At 37.4% G+C, this 12636-nt stretch overlaps 1 protein-coding gene across 2 annotated transcripts in view; it reads left to right on the top strand.

Annotated features, from left to right (window-relative positions):
* PCDH15 (protocadherin related 15) overlaps nucleotides 1-12636 on the top strand; it is a 1763546-nt gene that overhangs the window by 692234 nt on the left and 1058676 nt on the right. For both annotated transcript variants that reach the window (XM_075612935.1, XM_075612934.1), the window contains exon 9: nucleotides 1644-1814. In XM_075612935.1, coding sequence (XP_075469050.1) covers nucleotides 1644-1814 — 171 coding nt within the window. The remainder of the gene's footprint in view (nucleotides 1-1643; nucleotides 1815-12636) is intronic.

Here is a 12636-nt window from a genome sequence, read left to right as displayed (position 1 = left end):
GATCGCCTGTTAGAGGCACGCGGGTAGAGTGATTGATTCAGTCTATCTTTGAGTCCGAGTTTCTTACAGACAGGTAGAACACTGTAGGATTCACACAGCGCGAGTCCCATTCAAAAGCAGGGACCCCCGCTGTGTTAATCCCGATCGGTCATTAAGTCTGCTGCGGCCCATCTCGCAGGATTTTTGATCGGAATCTTGAATTTTTTCCCTAGATGTGGTTGAATATCGGTGGCTGCATGTGTTTGGGTCGTAATATATTTTTTTTTAATATTTCCAATATGCTCTAATATCCACACACATAATTGTCTTGAAGTTCTCACCACAGATTGCAGCCCACGTGGGCATTCCAATAGGTATACAACATGATCCATTTTACAATTAATGTATTATTTTAACTTTAAAACATTCTCCAGAGAAAAAGGATTTAAAATTACATTTCTCAAATGAACCAATGTACAGGCCTTACAAGTTACAGTATACACAAATTTGTTTCTTCTTTAACCTTAAAAGTCATTGGTACTAATCTTTCTTTAAGGTTGGGGGCTTTTTTGGAAAATCACTATGGGACGGTCAAGAATTATACTTCCTATCTAAAATGGGATCTCTTCTTAAAATATTCCAGTGCCTAGCAATTGTGCTTTTAAACTTTGATGCTTCTCTATTATACTGTGTAATGAAGGTGCTGTAGTCTGAAAATCATCAATTCTATTTACACCAATGAATATATCTTATATAATATACAGTATATCTGTTTTTTCCCTTCTTTCTCTAACTCAGATATGTGTGGGTTGATATTTTGTTATTAGCTAGTTTGATATATATTTTTTAAATAATTTTGTTAAATTAAAGTTTAATTTGAAATATATATGTTAGGGCTGCTATAATGTACTTTCCTCTATTGTTAACTAATAGATACAGTATATGTATTTGAAACCTTTATACTGTAATATACAATTTGCCATTAAACATCAGCTATCAGACTGATACTATTGCATTCACATACATTTTTTGTGCTTGCCAATGTTGTTAATTGTATCTGTATATGTTTCAATTTGAGTGAAAGAATGTTAACATTTTTAACTGTGGATATTGATATTGTATTACTTGTGTGAATTTTTTATATGATGTCTGATGTATATTTGTATATGTTTTCCTGTGGGGGGAAATGGCTTAATAACCCCATCCCCTTCTCATTCGTGGCTGATTCAAAACAATGGCCATTTTTGCTGGCATGCTGTGTATGTCACGTTGCAATAACGTTCAGTATCTTTAATCATCATTTTAGTTCCCACTCTAGTTTCTAACATCAGTGTATATTCTTATGAGATTACTCCTTGTTTTCAAAATGATTATTATTGCTACATGCAGATACTATATGTAAAGCATACAAGTTATAACAAAATAAGTTGATGAAGACTGTTCCTATATTATGTTTAAAGAAGCATTCATTTTAGCCAATGGTTTGATGATCCGACTGAAAAATGTGGTTATTTTATAAGACTTTGTAATGCTTGACCTTTATGTCACAGTAACCGTGCTTCATGCATCACTGAAAAAGTAATACACTATAAAAACAAAGAAGTATTTTATTTGGTTTGTGGCAATGTTATTCAATGTTCTCAGACGTGCCTTATTCTCCACAGGATCGTGCCCCTAATTCTAATGATCGAAGAACAAGTACAACCACTTTGACAGTTGATGTTCTTGATGGTGATGACCTTGGACCCATGTTTCTTCCTTGTAACCTTGTGAACAATACCCGTGACTGTCGTCCTTTAACATATAGAGCTAGCCTGCCAGAACTCAGTGGTCCTGTAAGTATTTGCAACTAATACATTATTGTTTACTTTGAGAGTATATATTAATATATAAATGGTAATGGCAATGAAAATACATATTTAATTACATTTATAACAAGCAAAACCTTTTTGTTTTTGGCTAATAGCTTGAAATAACTCAAATGTGACTTATGCCATATTTAGCAATGGGGATAAAAAGGTGTGGGCAGCCTTTTATATGCATGTCTGCAGTATAAACAATACATGGATATCAGACATACTTAATATACTCTCTAACATGTTTCAACTTCCCAATATATCAAGGCAAACTTGACATCAGTATCTTTAAGCTTTTATCATCATGATAGCCCAAAACAAAGGTAGCCAAAGGAAAATAGCAGATGTTATAAGCCTGAATTCACAGGACGTTAGGGAAACATGTTCTAGGACCTTGGAAAGGGTTGTAAGTTCCTTTAAAAAAAAAAAAAAACACACAAACAGGACCCTTTGGAAAGTAAACTGCTAAGATTCAAACATCTCTAGTAATGGACATATAGAAGTGACTGAAATATAGGAGGAGGGTCTAATGTTTTCATTTTGTGGGTTCCCTTCTACATTAAGGAGCATCTGGAGCAATTGTTCTGTGCTATAATTACCCCCATTTAGCAGTAGGGAGACTTGGGGACCTAAGTTCTAAGTGTTTCAAACATCTTTTTTTGCCACAAAATTGACACACGTAAATGTAATTATAAATTGTGCTTGTGTGCACCTAAACTACTAACCTGAAATTTCTCAATCCTCATCCATGGGTGTCAAAATGGAATTTATTTTGTTTATTTTGTTGCACAGAAAAATATATATATTTCACGGTGTGCCAAAATAATGTAGATCAACATTGTCAACCAAGTTCAACTTGAAGTAAACTCTAATTTGCTCACGGTTAATAATTTGATCAATAAGAAACCCAATGCATTGCCACACCATTTTCTTGGCTGTTATATATATATATATAATGAAGGATATTTTAAAAGTAAACAAGTTTTATTGAATACTACGCACTGCTTTTCATATAAAATCTGCAAACTGTGCAATCTGTTATTTTTCTTCTGTTACTTAAATCAATGGATCTCCCAGAACACAACTACCCAAGTCTCGACTCCTGTTTAACTAAAGTGAGGTCTTGTCTCCTGTTTTACTCACGTGATCCAGAACAAACATTCTAAAAGTACCGTAGAACAAAATTATGGAATCTATTCATTTTGTTTTGCAAAATAAGGGATTTTTTTTTGTATATTTTGTATTTAATATTAGAATTATTGTCATGAAATTGTTGTTATTATTTATAGTGTGCCTAGGTCCCATACATTATTTACACTGGTGTCTGTTCACTTATTGTCTTGTTCTAAAGACTCTCAAGGAGTTGGGGCAGAGTTTATAGAATAAGCCCTTTAATACTTTAATTGTACTTAGAGTTAGTGCATTTTTACAATCCAAATATATTTTCTGTAGTACACGGACAGACAATATTAACATAAGCAACATTGCAATCTACAGTATTTGTAGATTAATGGATTAAAGTAATGGAAAATGTTACTACATTGCTAGCATGAAATGAACTGTTATGTTGGAATGAAAACTGATACAGTGAAAGTAGTAGGAGAAATACTGTAGCCACACTCTTTTTTCAGTAGATCATAGGATCATTTATTGGAATTCAAAGAGACAAAACTAGCACAACATTTTGGGACCACTGTTAACCCTTCTTCAGGGTGAATTAGCACTGGGCACGAAAGTTGTGCTACTTTTTGTCTCTATGAATTCCAATAAATGATCTTATGATCTATTAAAAGAAGAGTGCCGCTATTTCTCCTTCTACTTTCACTGTAAATATACAGTGGTGGTTGGGGAATCCCGCCATGGGGAAGCTACTGTATGCACCTATATATATTCAAACAAGAACACGATCCAAAGGAATGACAGGATTGCAGGGCAAGTACCTTTACTTTATAATTAACACTGATAGTCTTAAAAAACTAAATTGGCTAGGTAAGGAATTGCTTTAAAGATTGATTTTATAACAATTTACTAACAGACCTGCCAACTCACCCAGTCCTCCATGTGACAAATGGTTTTGACCCTCTTCTCTTTGTCTCTCATTGGAGTGGAAAATCACATATAGGATAAGGAGAAAATGGTGTTCACATAGTAAACTGCCTGCTTTGGGTCATCACACCAGTAGTGGAGATTGTGTTGACCTTTTTTGAATCATCACATAGGAGGTAGAGCTTGTGATGTGTTTTTGTGTCATCAAGCCGGGGAGCCAGAGCCTCAGCATGGTCAACAAGTTGTCAGGTTGGCATGTCTGCAGTAATGCACCAATATCTTTGCTACTGAAGTATTTTTAACTTTGCACTTCCTCTTATGTGCCCCAAATATTTCATTTTATAACAAAATATTACTTGCTAATATTTAAATACTCTTAAATGTTAATTGTCTTTGAATCAAAGTATTTTTGAATCTCTTCTACATTTCTGCAATAATGTTTTCTGAATCAATTACACTTTCTATAAAGTGCTTCATTTTTCCCTTGATCTTCGCACTATCCAGCCCCAGTGCTAATGTTTTAAAATGTGTATGCTTTTGAAAAAATGCTTCAATCCAGTGACTATTGATTTAATATTGTGCTTGATCCGTTTCATGTTTTTGAAAGTTTCCATCACATACCCTCATCCTTCTGTATTTGTAAAAATATTATTTTTTATTTGTGAATAACGTAAAACTAAACATTTTCCGCAATGTTCGTAAGTTTGTTTCTACGTTTGAGTAAATTGGTACAAGATGAAGTTCACTATAGAGACATTCATGACTACTTCTATGCAATACCTTATGACAGGGGTACGCAAACAGGGGGTCGCGGTGTTTTCAGAGACCCCACGCTCTCCCCCAAAGCATTAAAATGCCGGGGACCGCGCGAGGCCTTTGTGTAACGCTTGACTGCCCGCAGACCTGGCCAGTCCCAAATACTGAGGTGGGTAAGGGTATAACATGCACCCACAGGAGTGAGGGCGTGCCCGGAGTGTGGTATGATGCGTTGCCGGGCATGGTGAGAAAGGGTTAGCCTGATACTTGCCGAGTCCGGGGTGCCAGAGGTCCGAGGGTAAAGATCCGAAAGCCGTAGGTCAGGGGCAGGAGAGAGTAGCGTAGTGAGGTCCAAAGCAGAGTCCAGGGAGTAGCGAGGTACACAAAGTCTAACGAGAGCCGAGGTCAAATCCAAGGGTATCAAACGAGGACAGGGACTGGAGCGAGAGCTGCAATACAAAAGAGAGCCAGGCATAGACCTCCGTACAACAAGAGCAACAGGAAAACTATGCAGAGTGAGGAAGGAGAGGGCAGCCAGGAACTATAAATGCCAGAGAACCAATGGGAGCAAGAGGTGGAGCGGGGGCTTGACTGAGCGGTCCCAGGGATAGGTTAGGATGCCTGATGTGGTGTTCCCTAGTGGGAATAGCCTCCAGCTGCTGGGAGGTGGAGCCAAGGCTACAGGAGGAGTGTAGAAGAGGATGGGTGCGCGTGCCCTGTAACACTACCGCGCGCGCGCCCCTGCAGCATGTGGGCGGAGGCAGCGTGTGCCGCGGAGAAGCGGCGTGGCGTCCGACCGGAGCAGGTAAGGAGCTGACGGGGAGGGGGCCTGGGATGAGGTAATGGCGGGAGAGAAGACAGGGGGGTGCAGGGCAATAAGTTTGCACACCCCTGCCTTACAGAATACCTTTACGAAGAAGAGCAGCTCAATGCATTGTACTATTGCAGAAAATGTTGAATTAAAAAAAGTATCATTGGCACCAAGTTTATGGTGGGGATAAGACGTTTTACTTATGTGAACAGAGATCTGCTTAACAATAAAGGAAAAAACATTAAAGAGAACAGCAGCATTGGTAACCAGATGCCCTTTATCACATGGCACAATGAAGGGGCTACTTACATGAATAGAATACTAAATAAACACAGGCACGTTTTGAAAGGGAATCCGTATTACAAGATCTACTTCCCCCCCCCCCAAACAAAGAATCATTTAAAAAAAAATAACATCTTGGCTCTGACGGAACTGAAATCTGTTAGAAAGGGACTGGCATTCACTTTGCTCCCTGAGAAACCCAATTGGTGTTTAAATGTGGCCATTCATCCTGCATCACGTGTGATTCCCTAGATGTGGATAGAAAACATGTCACTGCCAGTACTTCAGGAAGAAGTCACACAATTGAATAATTTATATACTGTGGGACAACATACAGTATGTCATATATGTAGTAGAATGCCCATGTAAACTCAAGTACGTGGGGAGAATGAATAGGTCACTTAGGGAGCGATTCCTTGAACACAGAAGAAATATCCTTAAGGGTTTTGAACACCACAATTTATCGAAACAGTTACAGTATGTGACACACATAATAAAAATCCAGAAGGTCTGACAACAAAAGGAATATAGATAGTCAATACCAATGTGAGAGGAGGGGGTTGGTTTCTACATCTCTATGAAACATGTCACCTAGGGCTCTGAATATTATTTTCAACCAGGCAGCATTTTTAAAGTCTTGAGTTTGTCATATACCAATAATGGAAAAAACAAATATGGTAGCGCTATTTTCTAATAATTAATGATATATTAACTAGCTGGCTGCCTGTGATATAACTCTGACCCCAGGTCAGATGAGTAAGGCGAAGGAATATTATATATCTGGCGCTCAGCGTACATAAAATACATACATATATAAAAGATATATATAACCAGAAGTGATGATGCTGGCTGATGCGATAGGATACTCCACGTGTAGGTGATCAAACATGATACGAAAATAAATAGAAATACATAGTGTAAAAATGTATTTCTATTTATTTTCGTTTCATGTTTGATCACCTACACGTGGAGTATCCTATCGGATCAGCCAGCATCATCACTTCTGGTTGTATATATCTTTTATATTTGTATGTATTTTATGTACGCTGAGCACCAGAGATATAATATTCCTTCAATATACCAATAATGGATATTTTCCCTTATCTTTTGGTGCTAGCCCTACACTCCCCTTTAATCTATGGCATTTAAAATATATTTTAATGGATATTTTACTATGTGTGTGTGTGTGTGTGTGTGTTGCATATTGCTATCTCCACGGAATATGAATTGTTAGATATTTGTACTTCTATTAACTACACTTTGTGTGAGTGTGTGTGTGTGTGTGTGTGTGTGTGTGTGTGTGTGTGTACACACAAACAAAAACTATTAGTGGTGCTAATTAGGTGTTCAAAAATGCGTGGAAATAAGCAGTGATTGGAACCAACAGTGAAAATAAGTTTATTAGTGTAAGTAATATAAAAATGTATATATGTGTATATATTCAAGTGAACATGAATGCATTAATAAGGCCAAAATGCAAACAGTGAATTTTTGTTAACACAAATATGTCCAAACCAGATCCAGAAATTTGATAGTGTCCAGTGAAGTGAAGAAATCCTGTCCCATTAAAGTGTTTCCTACTGTATGGAGACTGCTGCAGCTTATAGCAAACCATAGAATACCTAAAAAGAAGCGCAAGCTCCATAGCATAATACTGTATAAAAATAATGATTTTAATGTTAAAAGGAGAGTACAGGAACTATTGGACCTGTACTGACAAAATTAAAAAGAATATCAGGAGTGCGAGAGAAAAATCTCTAAGCAGTGATATCACCAAATGCGAGCCGGGGTCTGGAACTAACGCAGCTGGGCACAAGAAGGACGGATCTTAGTGTCTGTAGTAGTGTGTGTCCTGGAAGAGATTCCTTCCAATGTAGGAAGCGTGAGCGGGCTTGCAACACCTCCGATCCAGCAATGTGGAAGATGTAAAGGTCCAGCGTCTGTGAAATCACCACCTCAATCAAGGGAAGAGAGTACAGACCTCCTAGCACCGGCTCCTCTGCATGATGACATCAGGCAACGTCCCACCGCATTTCGTCATGTGAGTGACTTCATCAGGGGTGATTGGCTAACACAGGCTGACAGTTTAAATAGTCCCACATTTATGCAACCACCAATCACAGAGATACAAATAGTAATTCGTCAATTAAAAGCATTTATTATCCATTCCAACAGCAGATAATAAGCTAATTGCATTTAGCATATACTCATGATGGTAAATATTGAATGGACATATATATATATATATATATATATATATATATATATATATATATATATATATATATATATATATATATATATATATATATATATATATATAAAAAGCATACAGTTATATTTGCATATATATATATAATGTCACCATGATGAAAATATTGGTAATAAGAGATAAAATAAAGTGAAATTACTAATGTTTGATTGTTACTATTAAGTGTTGGTGAGAGAAACTCAAAGCAGTATAGCAACCTATATATAACTTTTAGTATAAAAGGGAGCTTACAAAACTAGTTATATAGTGTGTATAATATAAAGTAATATTAATAAATAAAGTAATATTAATAAAGTTTGATCTAAAGCTATATTATTATTTAGTAGATATGTGATGGTGCTAATTTATAGACTATTGTGAATAAAATATATATATTAATATGATGTAAAAATAAAAGTAAAAGAAATATATGGAGAATGCTTGAATGTATATATATTAATGCTTAGACAATATATATTACCTAAACATATATATATATATATATATATATATATATATATATATATATATATATATATATATATATATATATAGATTAAAAAGGAAGACTACCTAACAATATCAAACTGTAGAAGAATTCAATAATATATAAATATAATATAAATATAATATATGCTGATGTGTATAGCATTGGTGAGACCTGTTGAATACTTTAAAACTAAATGATCTCAAGTTCTGAGGACCATAACCCTTAGGGGATAATGGTAAGCACTAGTGAGGACTGCAAAATGGCCACACTGAACGGACAACTAAACGGGCAACTAGATGACTACAACAGAAGCAAGCCAGACTGAATTCTGAAGGAATATGAATGCATGATCAGTTGTGTGGACTTATGATGGTTTAAATATTAAACCAAAATACATTGTATCTACTGTATGCATTCATTTAATCCTAATGGTGAAAGAGTTCCCAAGGAGTATATCCAGAAGGACTCCCTGACACAGAGTGTTTTGAATCTGTCACCACATAATTTAGAGGTGGAGATACATTCAATCCCCATAACTCTGAGCCCAGTGGTATCCCTGGAAAGTATTGTTAAGTGTCGTGGGACACTATGCATGAGGACACCTTTAAGAATAGCACGTCTGTGCTCAAAGAACCTCATGCAAAGGGAAAATTTGGTACATCCCACATATTGGAGGTTGCAGGAGCATGAAAGAACATACACAACATAAGTTGTCAAGCAGTTAATTGAACTCTTGATCGAGTATACAGACTTGTTAGAAAAAGAAGCAAAAGGCATTTAGACCTACCACATTTGTACTTGCCAAGATTTTCAGAAATACCAATACATCCAGCCAGAGATATGTTAGTTTCCATGAGTCTATTGGGGGCCAGTTGGTTTTTAATATTTACTGTATTGCCATCCGATAGATATTCTGGTGCTGGGAGACTTAATTTGTATAGCTGCTGTACATAGTGATACATGTTGCACCATTCTTAGAAACAGCCTTAGGTTTCATTACACTGCTTGATTTAGATTTAGCTAAGAAGTCAATCTTTTCAATAGCCCTAACTTTTGTAAAGGATTCATTTACCAGTTGTTTATCATACCCCTTTAGGGCAAAATTGGTCTTCAGCCGACACGACTTTGTTTCAAATGAACAGTCAGATGAGCAGTTCTGTCTAAGCCTATTGAACTGGCTAAGAGGTATATTCTGAATCCATTTCGGATGATGACTGCTATTTGCGTGTAAATAGCTATTCGCTGCTATTCCTCATTTTTAAAGTATCAGTAATAATTATATCTTTAACTCTTACAAATGAAGACAGTAATCCCTTTTGAAAAGTTGTTTTTTAATACTTTTTTAAAAAAAAATATACACGAAGGAGCTGAAACTAGGCAATATCTATCTATTTGTATTTATGGCACAAATGCCCTTTGTTTTTTTTATTCTATTTCTGTTGAAATACACACAAGATTTAGATGTTCTCTCTAATCGACAAACATACAAGTATACAGGCCATCTGTGTATTATACACACTGGCAATATAAGGGTTAATGTGAGCTTTAAAAAAAGACAAATCAGGAACAGTGTCTTCACTTCCGATACCCTTGACGAAGCAAGACATTTTGCGAAACGCATAAGGCAGACCTTGAAGACTGAACAGCTGATAGAAGGATCCCCCAGCAGGATATAATTTGAAGAGAACACCAACCCCTCCCCGCATAACATGATCGCCCGCCAGAGACCAGAGAGGAAACGAGATACCATCTGACTCTTGACAGAAGTGACTATGACGGTATGGGTAGCCAGCCTCACATAAAACAGGTCAAGCCCAGCTGGCTGCCCCAATACCATTTCTAATGGCCGCCTCTGTGAGGCTCATTTGACCTGTATGTAATGTATTGTGTGTAACCTCTTCGAGATGAGAACTGTGTGATAACTGGAAAGGGGAAAACGGTATAATTTGAGGATTGGTGAGTGTATAATAAAAAGCACATTTATTCCCTGTGTTAATGTATTTCCACATACATTTAGCAAGCCAGCATTGTCTTTTGTGTTACCAGCATTTCTCTGCATGCAGACACAGTCATTTACTTAGCTATGTTGCATGCAGAGAAATGCTGGTTTGTGACAGAGCCTGGGGTGGCTTGAGTACCTTGACAATGGTGAGTGGGGAATCACCATGATTCAGGTCTGGGGAACTGGTTCTCGGTGGTGCAGAGCCTTTTCAATCCCGGGATACTGAGGCACCTACCCCACAGGGGGTATAGGGCTGGCCAGGGGGAACCGTTGCCGAGTCTCAGCCCGTAGGCATGATTCCAATTGGCCAGTTTGAATTTCCCACCCGCCAGCGGCTCCCTCCCCGGGGGACAGTCTAGAGTCCTTAAACCGGCCCCCTCCTCTGATTGATGCAGCCGGGCGAGCTCTTGTCCTCCAATTGGCTGCACCGTCATGATCCTTTGTTCTGATTGGTAGGCGGCCTCTGCTCCATGGAAGAGATAGATAACCGAGGTCTATGTAAGGAGCACGCCCCATTCAAAAAACCATAGAGAGTTTGGACAGAGACGGTGACATCACGATTGGTGGGCGATTCGAAAGTGCTTTATGTGGAATAGCACTAAGAAAGCACTGAGCAGTCGTTGAAGAAGCTGTTCAGGGCAAGCCTACTGAAGCAGGCCCCTGCACCTAGTTGAGGCTAGATTCTTCCCCTGCAGGCACCAGTTGGCGAGTGTACATTGTGATTGTGTGTTTTGTGTGTTTGCTGGCTTGCCAGAATAAACTTTCATTTATTCAACTTTTGTGTTCTGTCTGGTGATAGTGATCCCGGCAGTAAAAGCTCTTCTCTCCCGTGACAGACACCACGAGTGAATGAGGAAGGGAGGTCAGCACACTCCTGTTAATCCAAGGAAGTTTATCACAGAACATAACTACAGCCTACTAAGATAATGTATGCTTAAAACTCTAGATGTGGACTACATGAGTTGTTTTTGTCTTTTGTTTTATTATTATTGGTTTACAATTCAATAATACTATGCAGGTCGGGTGTGCCCTGCTATATTTTTTAGAACTTCACGATATTGCAAGAAGCTCTTAAAATTACTTGAAGAAGAGGCACCCTCCTCAGCACTATCAATTTAATTATCGTGCTATATTGGACTTTATAGGACATTTAAAGTACGGTACACTCATGAACATATTTTCAGTTTAAAGACATTTAGTAGGCGCCATATCCGTCACCCAGAAGTAGTGCAGGGGGCTAATGCTTTTTGGAAACATATACTATACAGTATTTGTGGTGGCTCAGTAGGATATATTGCAATATATCAAAGAAAATACAGTTCAGGTAATGGAAAAATAAAAAAAATGAGTATAAGTGGAAAGCATGATATCATTCAATTTTGGCATAAAGATATTTATTATGAAAGTGTTCTATTTTTATGTGTTAGTCATACACTCAGGAATAGATAGAAACAATGTAAAAAAGAATATCAAATACACATTATTACCAGTTGGGAACAGACAGACTAAACAAAACAATAATACAAAATAATAATATTCCTTTTCTTGTAATAATGACAATTATAATGCAATTTAAAAAAGCATGTATGAATTTAACAGTAGGAGGGTATAGTAATACATATGTCATTGTTGCATTGTAGTTATTTACAAAACCCTTATCCATCAGATTTAAGAGATCTGTGGCATTTTCTGCTGCACCTGCATCTCCTTGTCAACTAAGCTTCCTTTCTTTTTAGCAGCTCTAAAAACGTGGTTTCCAGAAGTAAATATATTAATTCTACTAATCCACAAATAGCTACAAAACAAAAATGAAAAGTGAATAATTTTAAATGCAAATTAGACAATGGAATAATATCGCCGACACACAAAATGTAAGTTAGAGTAATGCAAAACATAGTGAGGGATAACCAGAAAACGTGACTGACTAATGAATTGGTAAGTACTGTAAGGCCTCGGCTATACTAGGCGTGTGCGTGATGGAGCGATCATGGTATCATGCGAGCCTGTAGCTGGAGCAATCTGTGGCCTGTAGGATTTTTATGACGTGCGCGATGGGGAGGTGGGGCAGAGGTGGGGCTGTGACGTCACATGAGCAGGTCACCCTCATTGGCTGAACCGTGCACGTGACCCAGCCATCGCGCCACCAAATAAAAAAATTTGATG

This window comes from Ascaphus truei, chromosome 8, assembly GCF_040206685.1.
Source record: "Ascaphus truei isolate aAscTru1 chromosome 8, aAscTru1.hap1, whole genome shotgun sequence".
NCBI lineage: Eukaryota > Metazoa > Chordata > Amphibia > Anura > Ascaphidae > Ascaphus > Ascaphus truei.
Note: the sequence above shows the minus strand (reverse complement) of the source record. Positions and strands in the feature narration are given on the sequence as shown.